The 25,472-nt window shown below is 38.0% G+C and overlaps 1 protein-coding gene across 2 annotated transcripts in view; it reads left to right on the top strand.

Moving 5' to 3' along the window:
- LOC149828364 (ubiquitin carboxyl-terminal hydrolase 2-like) overlaps positions 1-25,155 on the top strand; it is a 34,895-nt gene extending 9,740 nt beyond the window's left edge. For both annotated transcript variants that reach the window (XM_090017542.1, XM_090017543.1), the window contains exons 3-6: positions 7,274-7,320; positions 23,119-23,165; positions 23,256-23,358; positions 24,242-25,155. In XM_090017542.1, the coding sequence (XP_089873668.1) occupies positions 7,274-7,320; positions 23,119-23,165; positions 23,256-23,358; positions 24,242-25,054 (1,010 nt within the window). In that variant the 3' untranslated portion in view covers positions 25,055-25,155. The remainder of the gene's footprint in view (positions 1-7,273; positions 7,321-23,118; positions 23,166-23,255; positions 23,359-24,241) is intronic.
- Positions 25,156-25,472: the final 317 nt, after the last annotated feature.

Here is a 25,472-nt window from a genome sequence, read left to right as displayed (position 1 = left end):
AACGAGTATAGTGCCATCATATGCACTACAAGATATCAGATGATGCAATCATATGCATGGTCAACATAAGCAAGTCTGCTATGAGAAAACAATGGCATACAACATTAAAGATGACCAAAAACATATATAGAGATTTTTAAAGAACCATATGGAAAACCAAGAGAATACACAAGTACAACTAATCATCGATAGTTACATAAAAATCAAAATTCATGTATATGTAATAATCTAATAACTTTAAAGCCACAAAAAATTATAAAGGAACACATAAGATATGCATATGAACACCATGATTTCATATACTAACATACCCAAAACATATTTTGAATTATCATGCTTACGCAAGAGCCAATAAAACAATATCTCACTTAAAAAAGAGATTTTTAAGATAAAATTCTAATTTCAATTTAATTTGAAACCATAAAACAATACCCAAAATGTCTAATTTTTCAACCCAAAATACCAAAAACAATTTTGAAATGGCACATAAAACATGCATAGATATATGTCCACAACACATAAATAAGAAGATGATATGCCGATAGAGCAATCTCTTGAGATCATACAAAACATCCATGGCTTGACTATTGAACTTAAAATCATGATGACTCAAGATATAAAACATACAAATATTAAAAAATTCTTAACGAGACATCTCAATGAAAGCACCAAATATAATTCAAAGAAGATGCTTTGACACATGCATAAAGTCACCAATAATCATATTGGTGTCCAAGAAACCCAAAATAAATAAACAAATAAATAAATATATATACGTACGTGAGATCATAAAATTATGTATTTTTTGTATTAAAAATAATAATAAAATGGAGAACTTACCATAAGGTGCTCAAGAATAGACTACTTATGGGTTAATGCGAAAAGAAACAAATACAAGAGCCATTAAAATAATATTTCATTAAAAGACATTTCAGAAAACTCTAATTCTATTGGATTCAAAAAACATATTTTACATACCCAAGAAATAACCATAATATTGTAAACAAAATTTGAAAAGAAATATATATATATATATATATTATAAATACTTTTTTTTAATTAAACAAGAGATACATACCAAAATACGAGAACCTCAAGTCCAAACCACATATATCAATCCAAAATTTTCTTTCAAAGCACGAACTCGAACAAGAATCCTTTGTTCTGATACCATGTCATGAAATATGCAAAAAACAAAAGCAAGAACCACAAAGGGCTTACAATAATACAAACACAACGTGCACATGCACAAGTCCACCATGGGATAATACAAGGTGCCAACATAGACAATACAAATATCCATTAAGGGCAATACCATGCATTAAAGCACAAAAACAAGAATAAAATAAATAATATTTTATTCATAATATACTCACCTAAGTCACAGGGACTCTGCAAACTGGGTGCCGCACCTGCGTTGAAGCGATGCGGGTGCACGTGCGGGTGCGGCACCCGGTGTGGTCAATGGGACCCTAGGTGCGGTCAACGCACCCAGGGTCATTTGTGTCTATTTTTTGAACAAAAAAAAATACTCCCAAGTTTGCCGGCGAACAGGGTGCCCGCGGGAGGGTCGAGGGAGAAGGAGAAGAGAGAAGAAGACTCGGGGGAAGGGGGGTTTACTTGAGAAGGCCACGTAGGGCACAAAAGTTGTCGGCGAATGGGTTGCCCGCGGGAGGGGGGTCGGTTGTCGAAAAAACGTCGTGAGAGAGAGAGGGAGAAACGAGCAGTGGGGCTCATCGGGGTTCCCGTGACTGAGGGAGCTCGAGAGGGAGGGAAATCGAGGGGGAGGAGAGGGTAACATAGAGAGGGACGAGCACAGGGGTAGGGGGTAGGCTATCACTTGGCGCTCTGGCGAGCCGTCGTCTGGGAGGAGAGACTAGGGCAGGCGGTGGAGGTGGGGAGGGTTTTCTTGACCCATTTTTTTTAAATCCTGGGTTTTACACGGGGAGGGTTTTCTCGAATGAGAAAACCCTAACCCCTCTGTTGCTTTATAAAAGCACAGAGGGTATTCATTTTGGGTCTGGGTCGGGTCCGGGCTCGACCCGGGTCCGACCCATTTTTTTAAATCCTGGGTTATATATATATATATATATATATATATATATATATATATATATATATATATATATATATATATTTGCTGCACCCTCGCACCCAAGCTTTTTGAAAGTGCCGCACCCGCACCCGCACCCATGTGACATGAATACTCACAAAGTCATTTAGAATGAATTACAAGAACATTGGAGGATAAGAGGGGAGTTCACCCCTATTTATACACAAGAGATAGTCTCAAATAGAGCTGTTGGACTGTTCCAACAGCTTTATTGACTAGTCAACTCTATGTTGACTAGTATAAAAAGAACTCAACGGTCCCTATAAAAACAGAAAAAGACAAAAACAACAAAATAAAGTAAAAGAACTTAAGTACCCTTAATGGGCACAACCTATTACAATGTTGTGAAATGATAAAAATACCCCTAGAGGGTATTACATCATTATATATATACATATATATATATATATATTAATATATATGTATATATGTATGGTAATACCTTAGTTGTGAAAGGCGCTAGGCGGTACCCCAAATAAAATAAATTAAAAAAAACATACAAAATATGTAAACAAACTACTAAAATTAATAACAAACATGTATACAACATAAAATCAATCAACAATAAACAATAGACAAATAATAACATGTTGTCGAACACTATAAAACAATTATATTACATAAAAACAGTCAAATAGATAACTCATATGCTTGTAGATTATATATGAATTAAGTACACATATATGTATATATATAATATAAATGTAAATTTATGGTATATGTTTATGATATGTTAATATATATAATTTTATATATTTACACAGAAAACATATATATGTGTGTGCAACTGCGCATCAGACCAAGAGACTACCTCGGCTAGGCTGCCTAGGCTTTGCCTTTGACAACTAAGCGGAGGGGTGAAACGAGGAAAAAGAAAAAAAATAAGGTAAAAAAGAAAAAAGAAGAAAAAGAGGGAATAAAAAAAGAAAGTTTTTGGGGCGGGAGGAAGAAGAAAAAAAAAAAAAAGAGAAAAAATCTAAAAAAACATATCAACTATGTCTTTGCGGCTTGGGCGGGGACAACCTAGGCAGCCTAGGTAAAAAAACAAGGCCCTACCGCCTGAACCCATAAGCCTAGGCGGTGGCCCTGCGCCTAGCCAACGGAGCCTAGGCACAACTTTTGACAACTAAGGGTAATATATATATACAACTTAACAAAAATCTCGTACATAATAGGAAGACTTGTAGAAGAACAGAGGAAAAGAGAGGTTGTAGTTCTCAATGGTGAAGGGTACCAAGGTGAGTACACCGACGCTCTTAGGCATCTTAAGTGATGTGTAGGCATTGCCTAGGTCTTTTTATATTGTTTTGACAACGAAAAAAACAAAAAAAGGAATATCTTCTATTATTGTTAATTTGTCATCTGTGTCACATAGGTGTAGGTGCAATATGGGTGCAGGTGCAGCTATGCGGCACTTTAAAAAAATTTGGGTGCGAGGAGGGTACATATATATAATTTATAAAAATAGCTGGCTAAATTTAGAATAGAATTATAGAACTCAACTCAAACTTGGACTCGATTTTGCTGAACCCACGCTGGGTTCAGGTTCAGCCAAACCCAGGCTCAGGCTGGGTTCGGTTTTGCAGAGCCGAACCCAGCAAGCCTGGGTTCGATTCTTCTAAACCCAGGTCTGGGTTCAGGTTCTACCGAACCCAGGTTGGCTTCAGTCTGCTGAACCCAACAAGCGTAGGTTTAGACTGAACCCAACAAGCGTGGGTTTAGTTCTGCTGAACCCAGCAACCCTAGATTCAATTCTGCTGGATTGCTGAACCCAAGTCTGGGTTCGGCATAGCTGAACCCAACAACCATGGGTTCTGGTTCTGCCGAACCCGACATCCTGGGTTCAGCAGAGCTAAACCCAACAGACTTGAAACCAGGAGCCGAACCTAACCTTGGGTTTGGCCCTTGCGGCAATGAGGGGAGGAGAAGGAAAAGGAAGAGAGAGAGGAGGAGAAGGAAGAAGCGAGACTGAGGAGGAGGCAGTGGAGGGAGGAAGAGAAGGAAGAAGGAGAAGAGGGGAGGAGGTGGAAGAGGAGAAAGAAGAAGAAAAGTGGAGGAGAGAGAAGCTTACGAGTGTCGCCGCCCCGTAGGATGAGGAGTGGGGACAGGAGGCGGAGGGGTCGAGAAGGGGGGGGGGGTTACACAATTGTGCCCCAACCCCCCTCCCCCTGCCCAATACACGATTTTTAGTTTTTTTTTTACTTGGACCGAAATGGACTTGGTCATAGTCACATCTTGCAGTTCTAGGTTCTGACTTTTGTAATTCATTTGTCACTTAAGGGTGTTTTTTTGTTTTTAATTTCTTGTGTACTTCATATCTTGTGAGTAGTTTGGACGCTAATCCTCTTTTTCTGTTTCTCGCTTGCATACATATTGTAATTTCAAATCATCGAATTAAATAATCATTGTACAACATATTGCATATACTTGTGGTGTAAAACAGAAAGGTCATAAGCACTAGAATTGCATGTGTGAGCAGCGAAATGATAGCCCAAATAACATCTCCCAATTACATTGCATGATTCAGGTCTCTGTGTAACATGTGTGCAATGGGGATTTGCAGTTAGATATAAAATGAATATTAGAAAAGTAAAGTTCATTGGTTGGATCAAAATGAAGAAATTTTATTAATGATCTTTGTCCTTTTAAAAATTCTATCATTTGTAGTTTTAAATAGATACTGAAGCAGGTTTGCATCCAACATTTTGCCTTGTATTGGCAAAATGATGCTTCATTTAGGATATTTCTCCATGAAACTGCCTTTGACAAGCTTGCAACAGTTAAGATCCTGTGATTCTCAGATACAGGGATGCAATGGTTGCCAGCTGAGTTTCTTGAAGAAGGCCTTGTCGGAAAACAAAAGATTTAGATTAAAAAACCCTTTAAAAAATTGTAAATCCAACCTCTTACTTCATGGTTTTGAGCTTTTTGAACCTCTTTTACCTTTTGCATGGATCTAACCTTCTTAGGCAAGGTGAGGCACCCAAATATGGCTTGTAAACGAACGAAGCAGGTCGTGGCTCGTCTCGATTCAGTTCATCACAAACTCATTCATGATCGCTTTGTATATCTGGTGAGTGGAGCACAAGCAGCTCGTTTAGCTTAAAAGAGTTAAGCCCGAACACAAGGTGTCAGGCTCAGTTTGGCTCGGATGAGCTCGTATAGAAAGTATATACATATTTCATGTGTAGTATATATTTTAAGTGCATTGCTATATATATATATATAACTATTAAGTGTAATATATAAAAAATATATATTCTGCATATAAAATATTAATAACATGGAATGTTTTTATACAAGCCAGCTCATGTTCAGCTCAACTCGTTCAGGGATGAGCTGAGCTGAGCTCAGCTAAACAGGAGCACAAGCGAGTCACAAGCTCAATCCATAGTAAACGAGCCAAGCCCAAACATGCCATGTTCGATTTGTTTGGCTCGTTTACCAGCCCTACACCCATGGTTCAGAATAGGGAAGATCTTGCATAAAAAGAGCTCTTTGGAGATGGGTTAGGGAAGATCTTACACAAATAGGACTTCCTAACTTGAGTTACAGTGAAACTATAAGAATCCTCAAATTTTTAGAATGAAATTTACCCAAATCAATGGAGAAGAGTTTTTTGATAGGGACAAACACCCCTTTTATGCTAAAAGGCCTGATGAATGCAGGCCGGAAGCATAAAATAGCTCGTTGGAGACAAATTTTGGTAAGAGTCAATTCTTATGATATGAGGGTTTATCCTATGATAGAGTACGATGCGGGTTGATACAACCCAATAAATGTAGTAATATGATTTTTTATGGTGCATTGTGCCACACGAGGGGGGTCCGATAGACCAATAAATTGTATTGTATTGTATTGTATGATATCATATGATTTGTGCAACATTTATCTCATTCTAAATCCTCCATCAGGAGAGTTGCTGTCTAACAATTGTATGATATCTATCCTAGTACTAGCTAAAGTATATTTCAGTTCAAGTCTCTAGGTGACAGCTCGTGATGGTTCATCTTGTAATCTAACTACTAAGTCACATTGTGTACATTGAATTGGTAAGCTTGCTTGGAAAGCATTATAGTAGCAAGGCTTTTGAAGGCTAGATCTCACAAGGGACTACCTAACTGGCACTAGCAAACGGGAAATAATTGATGTGGGCTCAAACGGAAACTGTGGGTGTCAGCAACTATTTTTCATGCTCCATCTAGTAGACATTTATTATTTTTCAAAAAGGAGCAACATGATGGAGGACCTATGTCACATGGGTGCGGGTGCGGGGATTCGACACTTCCAAAAAACTCGGGTGCAGGGGTGCGGCAGGGGCAAAAATGTAATATATATATATATATATAAAAGGGGGTCCGGGGGTTCCCCCAACGCGGGTTTTTTCAAATTTCATTTTATATATAGCTGCATGATAGTGCACCCATCTCGTCAGGAGAACAGTGAATACTAATAGCCAGCAAGGCTACCACCATCATTATCATTTATTATAGGGAGAGAAAATCCTTTACGAAAAAGAAGGATCAGCAAGGCTACCACCATCATTATCATTTATTATGGAGAGAGAAAATCCTTTACGAAAAAGAAGGATCAGCAAGGCTACCACCATCATTATCATTTATTATGGAGAGAGAAAATCCTTTACGAAAAAAGAAGGATCAGGATTGAAAAGGCAGGAGCAGCAGCAACTGTCAGTAGAATTTTTTTTTAAAAAAATTCCGCAGCCCATTTCATAGGGCAATTTAAAAAAAAAATCCAAAAAAAATGGACCTAAATGATCCTGGGTGCGGTCAACGCACCCAGGATCGGGTTGACCGCACCCGCACCCGCGTCGACGCGGGTGCGGCACCCTGCTAGCTGAATCCCTGTGACATAGTGGAGGACTAATGTTACATTTCATCTATAATTAAAGTCTAGGTAAAAAGAATAAAGATGAATAAATAGAGATTAGAGATTGATTCCGGAAGAAGGTAGATTAGAAAGTCCAATTGCATAATTTAGACAAACATTATACAAGACACAAACCATTGTTGTCTTCGTTCTACTTCTTTAAAACCAGGAAAAACAAAAAAAGATAACTTGTATTTGTATGTGCTAAAGTGATAGGCATTTCGTATTGATCCAAGTTTTTTGTTCCTAACACTATGTTTTGTTTTATAGGTGTATTTACTGAGTTGATCCAACAAATTCAAGTAAAAGGGATGCAGGTGAATCCATTGCATATTTTATGTCATTAGCTCTTTATTAAGAAAGCCATTTTTTAATCTTGCTTTGGTTCTATGATATGCCTAAACATGATATCATCTTAGTTGCTTATTTACATTAATTGCTAGCTGAAGCTGACTGGAGGTAGCTCAAATTGGAAGTTTGATAGGGTTTCCTAATTAGACAGTCAACAATGAAGAAAATTGGGACATGGAAATAAAAGAGAAACTAACATTTGGAAGTGGGAAAATGCTAGCAAAAAAACAGGTTGGAAAGGAAAAGTGGAAACTTCATCTATTCCAAGCAATAGAAAATATATGAAAGCAAAAATTTATCTAATTTTCCCTGATTTTGATATGAAAATTTCTCTATCTCAAAGATGGGCTTTTCTGTAGGCAGCTACAGAGAGAGAGAGAGAGAGGTGTGCAGGGATTTATCGGTGAGCACAGAGTGCACTTGATTTTTTTACAGATACTTTTTTTTTTAATTATAACCATACAGATGTGTTCTACACTATCAAATTAGTAGGACTTGACTTTTGAATCATTCAATTTTGACATGAAACTAGGTTTTCTTAAGGGTTAAAAAATAAACTTTCCATGACTTTTTCAATTTAAAGTGTTATAAAATCATACCTTTTCATTGAAAAAACACAAACCAAGGGTCAAATCCTAGCAAATAGAACATGTTGAACACATCTGTATGGTTGAATCTCCGAAAAACGGTGTCTAATATCAATGCACAGGGCTTGGACACCTAAGTCATGTACACCCACCCTTGTATATGTGTGTGTGTGTGTGTGCGTGTGTTTTTGTTTTCTACTTAAAAATGTATGTAGATCACATCTATAAGGTGTATATGTGTGTGTATGTGTTCTTAAAAATGTATATAGATCACATCTATAAGGTATGATCACACACACACATAGAGCAAAATCCAGTTTGACTTGGCTGAGTCTTACCTGGTTTTGCTGGTGGTTTCTGTAATGAAAGAGGAAAAAATACAAGCAGATGCCTCTTATGGGCTCACAAGAACACAATGACCACTTATGGGTCAATACAAAAGAACATTCACATAAGCCACTTACGGGCTGCAAACACGTGTAAAAATAATGGTTCTTATTGAGAGAATGGGTGCTTGAGAAAAAAATACCCATTTAAGGGGAAGCACCCCTATATATACACAAAGGGGAGCTAATTTGGTTGTTGGGAACATCCCAACAGCTATATTTAGGCAATGAAAATATTGTTCATTACAAAAATGGAACTTACAAAACAGAAAAAAAATTAAGAAAACAAAAAAATATATAGACACAAATGCCCCTATTGAGCACAGCCTATACAGTGAAAAGACTAAAATACCCCTATAGAGTATTACCTATTGCAATGATATGAACACATACACACACACAGATATATATATATATATATATATATATATATATATATATATATATATATATATATATATATATATATATATATATATATATATATATATATATATATATATATATATATATGATACAACTTAACACACCCCCTCAAACTTATAGTGTGATCACTGAAAGTTTGTCAAGAAGTGAAACTGGGGATATAAAAGTGCTTTTGTGAAGAAGTCAGCTAGCTGGAATTTCGATGTTACATAGGGCAGGATAATAGTCTTCTTAAGGTATTCTTCACAAACATAGTGACAATCCATCTCGATGTACGTGGTACTTTCATGGAATATATGATTGCCAACTATGTAGATGGTGTTTTTGTTGTCACAATACAACCTTGAGAGTGATTGCATATGCACCCCCATGTCCTCCATTAATCTTCTCAACCACACGATTTCAAATGTCGTGGTGGTCATGGCATGCTACTTAACTTTCATTGATGATGGAGATAACTTCTGTTGTTTCTTGCATTTTCAGGACAACATCAAATTACTTATAAACACCAAAAAATCAGTAGTTGAGCGTCTATCATTAGGGTCTCCTCCTCAGCCAAAATTGGTATATGTTGTTAATTCAAGTGGAGAAGGGGAAGACAAAAAAAATTCTTTAGAGACAATTTTGTAAATATCTAACAATGCAGTTAACAACACTCATATGCACAGTTGTAGGAGAATGTTGAAACTGGCTGATTGTATGCACTGCATGAGAGATGTCAGGTAGGGTGATAGTCAAATAAGTAAGAGCCCCAATCATCTGCCAATAAGGAGTGAGATCTTTCAAGGGTGTTACATCAACGATCTTCATCTTTGCATTAATAATTTCAGGAATATTCGCTCTCTTTTCATTTGTAATGCCGAACATGTCAATAATCTCAGTTGCAAACTTGGATTGAGTTAAAAAATAACCACATGCAAAAAAATGTTACCTCAATCTTTAAGAAATATCGAAGGAAACCTAAATTTGTCATATTAAAATTTTGTTTTAAAACATTTTTGATATAACTAACTCCCTGCTTGTCTCCTCTAATAATGATTATATCATCAACATAAAGAAGAATAACGACACCTGCATTAGAATTCTTAACAAACATAATAGTGTCAATATAATAAGATTTAAAACCAAGATTAACCATAACAAAACTAAATCTATCATACTAGGCCTTAGGGGCCTGTTTTAAACCACACATAGCCTTTTTTAAGTGAAGAACCTTTCATGGTGGAATTTCATATCCTGGTGGAGGATCCTTGTAAACATATTCAATTCTTCATTTAAAAAGGCATTTTTGACATTCATTTGATAAATATGTCAGTTTCTAATAGCAGCTGTAGCGATGAGGGTTCTAATTAGTCATTTTTGCCTATTGGGGCAAAAGTTTTGTCATAATTAATTTCATATTCCTATGAATAGCCTTTGGCCAGTAACCTAGCCTTATATCGGTCCAAATAGTCATCACATTTGGTTTTTACCTTATATACCCACTTACAACTTATGGTCTTTTTTCCTATAGGAAGATTTTTAATGGTTCAGGTATGGGATTTTTTCTAAAGCATCAAGCTCAATGTTTATGGCATCTATCAATTCGGGATAATCTTTGGCTTGTTTATACGTATTGGGCTCAAGGTAGGAAACATTTTTTGCTAGACATGCTCTATATTGAGGAAAAAAGGACGCATAAGACACACACACACTTTTGTCACCTTGCATACACTTATGAATTTTGTTACGTACAATGTTGTTAAAAATGCGCCTCAAGGCGCAAAAGGTGCGCCTCGCCTTGAGGCGCTAGCCTAAGGCATAAATGCCCTGAGGTGTACGCCTCATACGCTATGAGGTGTGTGCCTTAGGGCGAGGCATGCCTCAAGCATGAGGCACACACCTCATATATATCCCCAATTGACCCAATTTTGGGGGTAAATAGAGGAGGCCCCGATGGCTACCCTCATCTCTTTGCTCTCTCTTGTCTCTGCTCTCCCTATCCCTGCTCTTTCGTCTCTGCTTTGCCTACTCTCCTAGTCCCTGCTCTATCGTCTCTCTTCCGAAAAGAAGAAGAGGCTGACCATTTCTCTCTTTGTCTGTGTCTCTCTCTCGTCTCTGGCCCTGCACACCTTGACACCTTGATGTTCCTCATATATTCTATAATCTATATGCTTTGGTGCTAGGGTGACTTGTAACACATCATTGTAATGTTGGGTAGTTGTTGCCTCTTTTGCATTAGTGAAAGGAACATACCCTGATCGGATCCCACTTTCCTTAGAGCTCTTTGCTCATCTGATGGTTTGCTGGTATGTTCAATTGCTTGAATGTTGACTTACATTTGCTAATAGGTTGCTTTCATTGCTTATTTGTCCACGATATCTCACATGTGATCATTTCTTTGCCTTGCAAATCTTTCCATGTGTGCTTTAGGCTTATCTTTGTGGCTTACTCCACTCAAACACTGTATGGTTGCTCAAAACCAAATTTAGGTCTGTGAAACTTGGGCTAGGACAGTGACCAAGCTGTCCACAATTTTGTGTAAAGTGCCGACTGCTACTAATACGCCAGAATTGGTCCGGAGTCATTTGGTCTGTCTTTAATGCCAAGAGTTGTTTCCTCTTGAAGTTGATTCTATTGAAAGATTTTGTTTGACTAGTTTTTGGCTGACTGGAAGCGGTTTTGGTGCAGTGCAGCCAGTTTCTATTTTAACCCTATCATTTTCCATATGCAATCTTTTTGTCACTAATGTGGGTCATTAGGTTGATGTTGGGTTCCACAATTGTGTTAGCATAAATATTAGCCTGAATTAACTTGGACTGTGTTAACTGCACTTTGTTGTTTGTTTATAACATGATAAATCTTTTTTTCTGTTGAAATTCTTTGCTATTTGTTGGCTCTATGTTTTTCTTTAGATTCTGCTGTAGTGACATAGGGGTGCCATGTGTAATATATGTTGAATATGAATTTGAATTCATTGGATTATATAAAGCATTGACTCAATTTTTTTTAGGAGTGCCATGTGACTCTTTGAGTTTTTATAAATTCATGTGTTAATATATATATTTTTATATGCATTTTTGCCATTAAACAATGGGAAGAGATGTAGGATGAGATCATGGAGTTAAAGTTTCAAATCCTCACTAAAGATCCCAAACTCATAGGACATGTAATTTGCAATTATTGTCATAAAGAGACTACAGGAGGCATCAACAGACTAAAACATCACTTAGCTGGTACAGAACACGGTGTAAGCTTGTGCGAAGATGTTCCACATGATGTGAAAAGGTCTTTTCAGAATCATCCAAGGGATCAGAAGCAAAAGAAACAAGAGAAACAAAAGAAGTTAGAAATTGGGAGGAGTGTTTATTTTGAATCATCAACAGGCGATAATGTGAACAAAGAAGTTAGTGGATCATGTAGTGTTGCAAAAACAAGCACAGTTGGTCTCATAGACTTCTGTGTGAACAAAAAAGCACGACAAACCACTGCATTCAACAGGGATGAGAGACAAAACGTATGTCGTGTCCTTAGTAGATTTTTTTATTCCAATGCTCTATCATTTAATCTTTGCAACAATTCATATTTTGGTCTAATGGTAAAAGCTATTGCAAATTATGGGCAAGGGTTCAAACCACCTTCTTACCACGAGATTAAAACATGAATTTTGAAGGATGAGGTAGACTGTACTCATAAAATTTTAAAAGAGTTAAAAAAAGAATGGCCAAAAGTTGGTTGCAGTATTATAGTAGATGGTTAGACAGATGAAAAAGAAAGAAACTTAATTTTCTTGTAAACAACTCATTTGGGACAATATTTTTGAAATATGTTGACATCAGCGACATGGAAAAACTGCTGCAAATTTGTGTAAGTTGTTTGAAGTTAAAGAAGTTGGTGAAGGGAATGCAATACAATTCATTACAGATAATGCATCAAATTATGTGGTAGCTGTGAATATGTTAATAGCAGAAAAAACATGTTTTTGGACACCATATGCGACACATTGCTTGGATATGATGTTAGAAAATATTGAAAAGATATCAATTTTTAAAGATACAGTAGAAAAGGTAAAAACAAATTACAAGATATATCTATAGTCATGCATGAATATTAAATTTGATGAGAAAGTTTACAAAGAAGAAAAAACTTCTACGTCCAGTCGTCACTCGTTTTGCCACAACATATCTCACACTTCATAGTATTAGATGTTACAAGAAAGAGTTGAAGTCGATGTTCTTGTTTTCAAATTTTAGATCATCTAATTACTATAAGAAATCGGATGCTAAGAACATTGCTTATATTGTTCTTAATGATCATAAGTTTTTGGTTGCCATATCATATGCAGTTAAAGTTATGGCGCCTCTCATGAAAGTGTTGCGATTAATGAATGCGGATGAGCTTGCTAAGAGATTTTTGTACGAGGCAATGGATAGAGCAAGGGAGGAAAATGATTTTAATCTTGATAATGTTGAAAGAAAATATAAACCTATTTGGGACATCATTGAGAGACAATGGGACTTGCAACTTCATAAGCTTTTGCATGCAACTGCCTATTGTTTAAATCTTCAATTTCATTATCCTGACAACTTCAACCTGGATGGAGAAGTTATGAGTGGTTTTTATGCTTGTGTTGAAAAATTGGTTTCTGATGCAAATGTTCGATTGAAAATTATAAAACAAATAAATGCATTTAAAAAGGAAAAGGGGTTGTTTGGTAAAGAGGCATCCGTTACAACAAGGAAATTAAAAAGTCCTGGTAAGTTTGAAATCATGTTGTTATTTGTTAATATTTTGTTTATATTTTTCTTTGTTAATTATGACATTTTTAATATTTTTATCATTTTTTATGGTTTTATTTGAATGCAGCTGATTGGTAGAGTTCATTTGGGCACGAAAATTCTGAATTGATGAATTTTGCAAGTCAAGTTTTAAGTTTGACGTGTAGTGCATCGAGCTGTGAGAGGAATTATCATTGGTTTGTGATTTTGTATTTTGTTTTTGAAATACATTTGTATAAGTTTAATTATTTTATAATTGATTATCAATTATTTAGAATTATAGGTGCATACAAATCAGAAGAATAGACTTGAACAAGAGAAGATGAATGCATTGGTTTTTGTCATGTACAATATGAAATTAAGGGAAAGAAATATGAAAAGAAGGGCTACCAAAGACCCTATATGTCTAGATCATATAGACTAAGACAATGAATAGATTGTGGAGAAGGAAGATCCAATGTTGCCCAGCAATCCCACTTGGTTCGAGAATTCATGGTTAGACCCAAACTTCAACATAAATGCCATTGAGCATGTGCCTATTGAAAAAGTCACTTCACATCATGATTCCTAAAGTGGTTCTAGGCAAGACAGGTCTTCAAGAGATCTAGGTAAAGCTATATTCCTTTTACCTTGCTATGAATATAAATGTATTTTTTTTAATTATATATAATAAGTATTTAATATATGATTTTTTATTGAAGAAAATAGAAAAGTAAAAGAAGTGACTGAGGATATGGAGGAAGAATGTACAAGTGATGAAGAGTTAAAGAATGAGGATGAAAGAGAACCTATTTATATGAATTTCTCATATGATGACATCGAAGACTTGGATATTGATAATGACGAGAAACAAAAAGAGCCTAGGCTCTAATTCATATCATAGGACTATGGGCATTTATATGTTTTTTGGGTCTTTCATTTGCACTTGTGAATGTTTTATCACTCTCATTTTTTAGAGTTTTGGACAAATATATTATCATTTGGTTGTTAATGCCATTATTCATTTTCTAATGATGACATGATGTTGTTAATGACAATATGCATTTGGTTGTTAATGATAATTTTTTATTGAATGAATGCTCATATTTTATTTCTTAGATACTTACGTAGATCAAGTTGTTGCGTTAATGTTACTTTTACATGTTAATCTCATATTTTTCGGTATTTATTTGAGATTTTCTATTTATTGTTGGTTGTTGCTTCATCAATAAAGCATTTTTTATTTAGTTGTAATTTTAGATATTTTTTTATAGTTTTTTTAAGTTTAAAAAAAAATTTAAGGCTTACACTTTACGTCTTGCCTCAGTTTTTGGTGGAGCGCCTCACTTCGCCTCAACACTTTTCACAACATTGGTTACGTATCTCCCATTTATGAACATATTTTTTAGTATATGTTTGCTTGATAAAGGTCTAAGCTTCATCCAATCTGTTTCAAACTCTAGGATATTCTCGAATGGTTCAGCGCTTTTGAAGCATCGCTAAAGGTCCCAACAGAATTGAGACCTTTAATTGCGCTTCAAAAGCACCGCTAAAGGCCCCTTTTAACGCTTTTGTACATTTTTCGCATTTTTTTGTCGTTTTTGCTCGTTGACCATCCATCACGCGCCTTTGATGGATGGTCAGCGTGATTATGGGTTAAGCAGCTACCACTTTTCCTACATATATATGATACAACTTAATAGTTTTCAGCAATGCTGTAAGTATTGTATCGTACGATGCGATACAATACATATTGTTACTATGGAAAATAACAATACGAGACATACTTGTATCGCGATACGAGTGTGTATCATACGATATACCTTTGGCGTACTTTAAAAAGGGTCAAATCATAATTGTTTTGGGGTTTTAAAGACCTCTTGAGGGTTGATTCCCTCATTTGTGTAGAGGCCATTAGAGGGGTATCCACGCATCTTAAGAGTCGTGAGAACGATTTTGGGGCCGATCCATGCGCAAGGGAGAGGGTTTTTGCGGTTTGCTCTAGTAAGAGTGCATTTTCACCATTTTTCACTCAAGTGGATTAAGATAAAAAAAATCTTTATTATGAGTAAAATTACAAAACTGCCCTCCAAACAAATTTTAGCCTCGGGGGCACTGCCTCCTTGCAACCCCCTTCCAACTTACCGCGAAGTTGGATCTGTGGAAATTAGGGATTTATATTAATGTAAAAATCGGGCTCCACACTAACAAAGATGGCATCAAATGATTCGGCATGACAATGAGGCACTCAAATAATGAGTGAAAACCAATTGAAAATCGAGTGCAACTATTGTCATAATATTTTTATTTATGTAATATAAAAGTATGAGTCTTGTGACATGTTCTTAATTGCAAAATATTTAATATTTTGCATTGTTTTTGAGATAGTTGATGTTTGATGATGTCTTATGGAGCGCATAGCTCATAGAGACATAAATGCTTCATATGTGATTTTATGGTTGTATTTGTGCAACTCATCATTGTTTCATATGTTATGTTTTTTTAGATTTTTTGTTAATTTTTTATTTTTCATGATTTTTTGAAATTTTTTATTAAAAAATTAGGATTTTTTGCAATACGTATCTTTTTTTGTGCCCGACCGAAACTGGTAACAATATGATACTTACAACCTTGGTTTTTAGGTCCATTCACTAGATTAACCCAGTAAAAGGAATGAGTTGGGCAGACCGGCAGAGTCAAATAAGTCAACAAGTTGACTCATTTGGTTGTGTTTTCCTCATATATGTTGCTTTCCCAAGTACTGCGCATTGCTCCTCGTCAAATGAAACGTAGACCATTAACATTCCTTTTCTTCTTCTCCCTCTCTCTCTCTCTCTCTCTCTCTCTCTTCCTGCTCTCTCATCTTCTGATTTCACCTCCACAAAATCTATCAAATCAACCGTGCACTCATGAGTACTAATAGAGCAAATTATATGCTAAATTTGGTAATTTATTTTGCAAGTAATTTTCATAGACTATGATGTTAATTGGTATTCTTTACATGTGAAGCTTAATGCTTATTTTTGTGGACATTTTTTTCCTGATGTATGTCAAACAATATACAGGTATACACTAGCTTAGTTCTATTTTGTTTCTGATGTGAATCTTAATGTTTGTTTCGTATTTGGTTTATTTCTTGATTTCACAAGTGATCATGTCATTATGCATCATTTTTGCTTTTTATATGATAATGTAATTGTTTTGGACCGCCATGTTTTCATCTTTTTGTTTCTGATGTATATACCTCTTTGGCACTCTCCAATGTCAGTGTATGGCTTTTTGACTTAAGAACCTCGTGTATCTGGCCCCTCTCTTCTCTTCTATGTACTTTGCTTATAAGTTGCTATAAAAATGTTTTATACATCCTTGCCTCCTTACTTTCTATGTGCTTGTGCATGCGCCTGTCATAGGGATTTGGCTAGTCGGGTGTTGCACCCGCATCAATACAACGCGATGCAGGTGCGGCATCAATGCACCCAGGGTCTTAAGTGTTCAATTTTGGACTTAAAAAAAAAATCCGATGAAACGGGTTGGGAGGGGGATTAGGGCAAAAAAATTTTGCCCCCCCTTCTCCCGACCTCGACGCCTCCTCTTCTCCGTCTCCAACCCAGCAGCGTCAAAGCGTCTCCAGTCTGGCGTGGCGATTCTGGCACGGCGAGGAGGTATGTCTCCATTCTCTCTCTCTCTCTCTCAATCTCTCTCCCCTCGTCTCTCTTGTTCTTCTCAGCTAAACCCCGACCCCTCTCTCTATGTAACTCTCTCTCTCAATCTCTTTCCCCTCGTCTCTCTTGCTCTTCTCGGCTAAACCCCCGCCCCCCTCTCTCTGTGTACCTCTCAATCTCTTTCCCCTCGTCAATGAAGCAAGCATTTTTTTTAAAGGCAAGCTGGGGTTAGTCAGACCCACCATTTTTTAAAGGCAATCTCTTTCCCCTCTCTCAATCTCTTTCCCCTCGTCTCTCTCGCTCTTAAGCTATTTTTGTGTTTTCTTTGTGTTGCTACTTGTTTAAGGGGTATTCCCTTTTGTTACGTGTGATTCTTTTGGGCAAGACTATGTGGTCTGGTGGAGCTGCGATGCATGTGGATAGGCTGTATATCAAGCTACTCGAGCCTGCAAAGTACAGAGGCAATCGGAACTTGAGGGACCTTGAGAACTTTATTTACCAGATGAAGCAATATCTTGATGCTACTAGGGTGAAGGAAGATGCAGATAGGTTGCGCACCGTAATGATGTACTTCGCGGATGAAGCGACTCTTTTGTGGAGACACCGTTTAGGCAATGTTTGGCATGGGCTTGTTGCGGTAGACTCATGGGAGGACCTAAGAGAGAGCTACGCGACTTCTTCCGCAATATGTTGCTAGCATTGAAACAGACAGGGTCAAGTCATGACATGGGCGATGCAGATCAGTTCTACTTTAGCTACAGTTTGCAGGGTTGGGCAGCCACAAAACTCATTTGGCATGATCTTCCAACTCTCATTGTGGCGCTTGTTGTTGCTTAGAAGCTTGTCAAGCTCGATAGTCACAACACAACATTTCAAGGTAGACAATATGAAAATAACTATAACAATAATAATTGAAGGGCTAATCGAATGAATGATAATGGGTAGAATGCTGGTCGTGAGAACTAGCAGAATCAGGGTCGACAGGATGGCCAAAATAATAATAACAATCAAAACAAAATAACTTTCAGGGGGGCAACTATCGTCATCGTGATTGTCGTATCTGCCATGGCGATCATTGGGTCAATACATGTCCCAACAGGAATCGCGGTCAAGGGAATGGAGATAACCGTGCACCCCGAGCTGCGAATGTCGTTCAGGGTAAGGAAGTTCATCAACCTGCAAAGGCGCCAACTGTTGGGGCAATGCAATAAAGGTGACAGCTACCGCGAACCCACTTGTATGTAAAGAACTAATGTGCTTGAAACTTCTGCCTAAGAGAAGACTCACCAAGGCATTGGTAGACACAGGTGATACACATAACTTCATCTCGTGAAAAAGCAGAACACTTGGGATTACAGTGGAAAAAAGAGTTGCATGAAAGTTGTGTGACAAATATCGCGAGATTTATGAAAATCTCGCGATAATATCGCAAGAAATTGCCTGAAAGTTTAAAACGACAATTTCTCGCGAGATTTTTAAAATATCGTGAGATTTATGAAAAAACATAAATACCAGGATTTAAACGCGATATTTACATTTTAAACGGCTATTTATTGCAAAAAATCCTATATTTTTATTTTTAAATAATTTTTATTAATATTTTCTTATAAAAACTATTTTTTATATTTTTAATTAAATTTTTATTGTAGAGATTTTGCCAAAAAAATGCAAGATTTATGGAATTTTTTTCAATTTCTCGCGAGTTTTTGAAAAACAAGAAATTGCCAATAAAAACTTTTGTCGCTATGCTCCGAAGCAAAGGCCGTCTATGGTGTTGTTCGTAATGCGCCAGTGTGAATCTATAACTGATCAGGAAGGACCACACTTTTAGTCGCGTCGATGGATGATTTCAAAGTCATCCTTGGGATGAAATTTTTTAGAACAACGTAGTGTCGATGCCTCACCTTAACGCAGTCATCTTTGAGGGTGAGAATCAGTCCTGCATGGTTACCATGCTACCTACAGAGAAGCCGCGCAAGCACTTGTTGTCTACGCTCCAATTGAAGAGAGGCATGAAAAGTGGTGATGAGACTTTTCTTATCACGATCCGAGCAACGGATGAAGCAGGAAAAGTCGTTGATGTCCTAGTGGGGCCTAGTACCCATATTGAATAAATTCAGTGATGTTATGCCTGTGGAACTGTCAAAGAAGCTACCTCCGAGATGTGAGGTAGACCATCAGATTGAGTTAGTGTCGGGTGCACGACCACCTGTCATGTCTCCATATCGTATGACAATTCCTGACCTGCAAGAATTACGTAAGCAATTGGATGACATGCTCGAAGCATGGATCATCCAACTGTCTAAAGCTCTCTTTGGAGCGCCCGTGCTATTTCAGGCAAAACATGATGGGTCAAAGCATCTACGCGTCGACTACAGGGCATTGAATAAATTAATAGTGAAGAACAAATATCTCCTTTGATCGCAGACTTGTTTGATCAGCATGGAAAGGCTAAGGTCTTCTCTAAATTGGTCCTGAGATCAGGTTATTTACAAGAGTTGTCGAAGGGGATTAAGCTAAAACCACTTATGTAACACGTTATGGGGGGTTTAAATTTGTTGTTATGCCAATCAGCCTAACGAACACGCCCACAACCTTCTCAACCTTGATGAATAAGATTTTCTACCCGCACCTTAATAAGGGTGTCGTTGTTTACTTGGACGACATTGTGGTGTACAATGACTCCATGAAGGAGCATGTTTAACACCTTCATATTGTGTTTTAGACTTTAAAGGATCATGAGTTATATGTTAAGCGGAGAAAGTGCCTATTTAGTCTTTGGGGAAGTTCACTTCCTTGGCCATATTATGGGAGGAGGTAGATTGAAAATGGACAATAAGAACGTTGAAGCTATTCAAGCGTGGGAGCCGCCTGCTAAGGTTCCTGAATTACATTCTTTCTTGGGACTTGCCAATTACTATCGGCAATTCATCAAAGGGTATTCTCAGATCTCCGCCCCTCATTCACTGATCTGCTAAAGAAAGACATGCCATGGCCTTGGTCTGATGCATGTCAATAAGCTTTTGAGAAGTTAAAGCGTGCCCTCACTGATGAACCTGTGTTAAGGTTGCCAGATTGCCAACAACTATTTGAAATGTTAGCAGTCATGCATTGTCTCTATACATGGAGACACTATTTTTTGGGGTCGCAATTCGTTGTGCGCGAGCTACTTTCAGACTCAGAAGAAGCTGAGTCCAAGACAAGCCTGCTAGCAAGATTTTCTTGCAGAATTTGATATGGTCCTTGAGTACAAGCCTTCACAGGACCAATGTTGTTGCTTACGCCTTGAATCGGAAGGCGAAATTTGTGGCACTGCTCGCTTGGGACGGTAACGTTAGCCAACCAACGAGCGATCTTCACGAGCATGTTCAAGAAGCTTTGAGGAACGATCCAATGGTCCAATAACTGAACGTTGGTAAAAGATGGAAAGACACAGAGATTATGGTTGGAGGACGATTTGCTCTGCTCCATGGGAGATCGTCTATATTTTTCGCGGCACGATATTCTACGAAGGTGCCTAATGCACGAGTGTCATGATACCATCTGGGCGGGTCACCCATGGCAACAAAGGACTTTGGTGTTGTTGGAATGTGCATTCTATTGGCTGCAGATGTGCAATAATGTGGATGCTTATGTGTGGACTTGCTTGATCTGCCAGCAAGACAAGCTCATAAACCAGAGACTTGGAGGATTGTTGGAGCCTGTGCCAGTGCCAAGTCGTTCATGGGATTGCATCACCATGAACTTCATCATGAGCTTGCCAAAAGCTCAAGGTTGCAGTTCAATCTACGTGGTTGTGGACAGGTTTTCGAAGTATGTTATCTTTGTGCCTGCCCGTGTCACCTGCTCAGCTGCCAATACCGTAAAGTTGTTCGTGCGGTCTATGATTAAGTATTGAGGAATCTTCTAGAGCATCGTCAGCGATCGTGATGCTCGTTTCAGTGGCAAATTTTAGCAAGAAGTATTTTGCTTGATGGAGACAAACTTGTATTTCAGTACATGTTTTCACCCCTAAACCGATAGGCAAACAGAGAGAATCAATGGCATGTTGGAATATCTACAACATTTTGTTAGTGCCAATCAAAGAGATTGGGTTGATTTACTTGATGCTTCTCAATTTTAATACAATCTCCAAAAGAGTGAGTCATTCAGCCATAGCCCATTTGAAGTTGCTACAAGACAACAATTGCAGACTCCGCACTCTCTTACCACGCGAGAATGTGACAAAGCACCTTATGCATACATGTTCGTCAAGAACTTGCAGGATCAAACAGAGTTGGCAAAGGCGTATTTGAACAAGGCGACCAAGCGCATGAAAAAATGGACAGGCGAGAAGCGTTAGCCAGTAGAATTTCATGTTGGAGATAAGGTGTTGGCGAAGCTCTTTCCCAACCACGTAACTATCTTTTGGGGCTTCCGCCGAAGCCTCATTCACAAGTATGACGGCCCCTTCACAATTACCAAGCACGTTATGAACTTGATGTACTGACTGGACTTGCCATCGAATTTTCAAGTGCATCCGGTCTTTCATGTGTGCAACACGAAGTTGTTCCATAAAAACGAAGGAGACCCTCAATGGAGCATGCCTCAATGTGCTCCCATTCGGCATTGCACACAGTCAACAGTTAGCATCCCAGGCAGAGAATCGAAAGTCATCCTCAATCACTCAAATAACTACCTCGGCGAAGTCAAGAAGTACCTCGTGCAATAGAAAGGTCTACCTGAATGTGAAGCCACCCGGGAGAAAGCTATCTACATGTTTCAGCGCAATCAACTTGTGGAAGACTACCATGAACAATTGGCATTGAGGACGGTGCCAACTTAGGCGGGGGAGCGTGTTCCGGACCACCATGTTTTCACCTTTTTGTTTTTGATGTATATATCTCTTTGGCACTCTCCAGTGTTTGTATATGGTCTTTTGGCTTAAGAACCCCATGTATCGGGCCCCTGTCTCTCCCTTTTTTATGTACTTTGCTTACAAGTTGCTATAAAGAAGTTGTATGCATCCTTGCCTCCTTGCTCTCTCTGTGCTTGTGCATACGCATACGCTTGCTTTCATTCTTGCCCGTGTGTTGTGAGTTTGCCTGTGCACTTAAAAGGCCTGCTTTCGGTATTTGTGACTACTCGAAACTACGTCACAGGGGCTTTCGCTTCTAAGCTCGTGACAGTAATATTCTTACGTAGAAATGCAAGTTAACAAAACCCGAACCTTGGATGAGTGAAGTCCTGAGTCACTGGGTTTTTGACCACTTGCTGGATAACAAGAACATGCTTATACTGAAAGGAGTGGGTGATTGCATCACCAAAACAGACACTGTATACATGGTCAAGAATGTGAAATAACTCCTGTTTCCACTTAATCTTGTATTTAAGAGGTTGTTATGACAGGATGTGTGTCCTCTACTAAGATAGTATGAATAACCAGATTCTCACCAGGAGCCTTCTGTGTTTAAACAATATTGGATCTTATGTTAATCATTTGCACCTGTCCTTCAGCACATTGCACCGAACCTGTGGCTAGGAGTTCTTCATGCACATTGTTAGCTTTCACTCCCCATCATTTGATCCTTTAATGATTGCAAGTGAACAAATTTCAAATAATCTGGTTTTAGTTGGTTAAAAGTCCACTAATTGTGCAATAAATTGCGATAATGCTAAATGATATCATGACTATGCAACGCTCATAGGCAGGTAATATAGAGAAATAGCTTCTGCAAGATGGTCTATGCGGATTGGAAAAATGCAATGTTGTATGGTGCTTCATTGTAGTTGTCATGGCCTTTATATTCTTCTAAGTTCTTTGCTGGTAACTAGGGTACGAGGGTGGCACATGGTCTCTATTAGTATTTCTCTTTGTTCTTTAGTTTCAGTTTTTGTTTGTTTTATGATGCTTTGAAAAATGAAGCAAGTCCTATGCGAGCAAAAAAATATTGCCCTTGCTTAAGAGTTGTTCTCTTTGTCTAATAGGTGGAAGAATTATACTCTTTGGACCTGGACTCTCTAAGTAATCTTCGGTATGTGATGCACCAAAATGCGTGCTTTTCTCCTCATTCTTCCTTTCTGGTCCTATAGAGGTGTTTCATGGTCCTCATGCAATTGTACAGGCCAGTGTATGGGTTGATATTCCTTTTCAAATGGCAGCCAGGAGAGAAAGATGATAGGCTTGTAATTAAAGACCCGAATCCTAACTTATTCTTTGCAAGCCAGGTATGTTGTGATATTAAAAAGAAAAAGGTAAAAGAAATTTCAGGTATTGCCAATGAAATAGCCAGCTAAATTTTGTTAATATAAGAACAAACTTAAGGATCGCTACCTAAATAGTTTATTCAAATTAATTTTTGCAAGTCAATTATGCATGGTGATATCACATGGAAAAAAAAAATCTTTTGTTGCTGAAGCATGTTGACCAGGTTCTCTAGTTTGGGCTGTGATCTTGGACCCTGGACCCTGAGTTTCAATATACCCATATAATTTTTTAGTTCAAATGATTCTAACCCAGTTCAGTGACATCTTTGGCTCTTGGCACTCCATGACCCACAACCAAAGATCCTGGTCACTGATAAGGAACATTGGCTTGTGAAATGCCCAGAATTTGCTGCTGTTCAGCTGTCTCTATGTTTTGAACATGCCATATTACTTCGTACCTAATAATTTTTTTAACAATTGTCTACATTTCACTGTTTATTTTTCTCATTTCTCATCCCATCATCAGATCATTAGGAGGGAAATGAAGAGAAGAATTTTAGGGTTCTAAATTCATATGCAGTTTTTTTTCTTCGGTTTAGAACCCAAAGAAACTGCACCCAGCAAGACGACCTGGTCATGCTGGCTCAGACTGCCATACGGCCCATACCTATGGTTGTTGTGCCGGTGGTGTAAAACTCTGAGGCTAGGACCCCCACCCCTAGGGCCTATGCTGGTCATCGGCTTGTGCAGAGGGGAGATATCTATGGGAATCGAACTTTGACCACCCATGTAGCAGCCAAAGCCCCACCCCACTATGCCAACCTCCCTTGCATTAGTTCATATGCAGTTAAAAGGATGATCACCAGAATTGCCATCACATGTAACAGTATTTATCGACTTGCAGGTTATCAATAATGCTTGTGCAACTCAGGCAATTCTTTCTATTCTCATGAATTGCCCAGATATTGATATTGGCCCGGAATTGTCTATGTTAAAGGAATTTACTAAGAACTTCCCCCCTGAGCTGAAAGGTTTGGCAATAAATAATAGTGAAGCAATTCGGTCTGCACACAATAGCTTTGCTAGGCCCGAGCCTTTTGTTCCTGAAGAGCAGCAGGCTGCAGCAAAGGATGATGATGTATATCATTTCATAAGTTATATACCTGTTGATGGTGTGCTGTATGAACTCGACGGACTGAAGGAAGGCCCTATCAGTCTCGGCCAATGTTCCGGTGGCAAAGATGGTATGGAGTGGTTGCGGTTGGTCCAGCCAGTTATCCAGGAAAGGATAGATAGGTATTCAAGGAGTGAGATAAGATTCAACCTTATGGCAGTTATAAAGAATAGGAAGGAAATGTATACTGCTGAACTGAAGGAGCTGCAGAAGAGGAGAGAAGTCATACTGCAACAGCTAGCTGGTGCACAAACTGAGAGAATGGACAACATGGATTCAGGTAAAGGGCTGGGCACAAGGAGCAGTATTATTGAAGGGTTGAACAAGTCGCTTGCTGATGTCACTTTTGGAATTGAGACTGCCACAGAGAAGATACTGATGGAGGAAGAGAAGTTCAAAAAATGGAGAACAGAGAATATTAGAAGGAAGCATAATTATGTACCTTTCCTATTCAATTTTTTGAAGATACTAGCAGAAAAGAAGATGCTCAAGCCGCTGATAGAGAAGGCTAGAGAGAAATATTCAGCCCAAAATGAAAGGTAGCTGTTTTTCTCTGTTGGTGCTTGTAAATGAACCTCGACCTGTTTGGTGCTCGTTGTAGTTAATTATCAACAGGAAAATGTGTGTTGTTGACATTAGCTCCATTAAATTTCTTTGGGGTTCTTTTTCCTTTATTTATTTCCTTCGGAGTTTTTGCTGCCTTTTTTTTCCTTAATTTTCATTGCATTGAATTTTAGTAGCATCTGCAAGTTAACAGCCTGTCAATCTGCACCGGATTTTTTTTTTAAGGCAAGCTGGGGTTAGGCCGACCGCTACCAGTTTATTAGAGAAAATCAACTGTACAAAGAATCATGCCAAATAAGCACAGGTTACCAATCTGGTGAACTATCCTGCCACTGACACCTGTTAAAGTTATTAGTCCTATTGGTCAGCAGTTTGGCCATCCCATTGCTGCATCGTG

This window comes from Nuphar pumila, chromosome 9 (genome assembly GCF_984573655.1).
Source record: "Nuphar pumila chromosome 9, dmNupPumi1.hap1.1, whole genome shotgun sequence".
Taxonomy (NCBI): domain Eukaryota; kingdom Viridiplantae; phylum Streptophyta; class Magnoliopsida; order Nymphaeales; family Nymphaeaceae; genus Nuphar; species Nuphar pumila.
The sequence above is the reverse complement of the archived record's forward strand: the minus strand, read 5'-3'. Positions and strand labels throughout refer to the sequence as shown.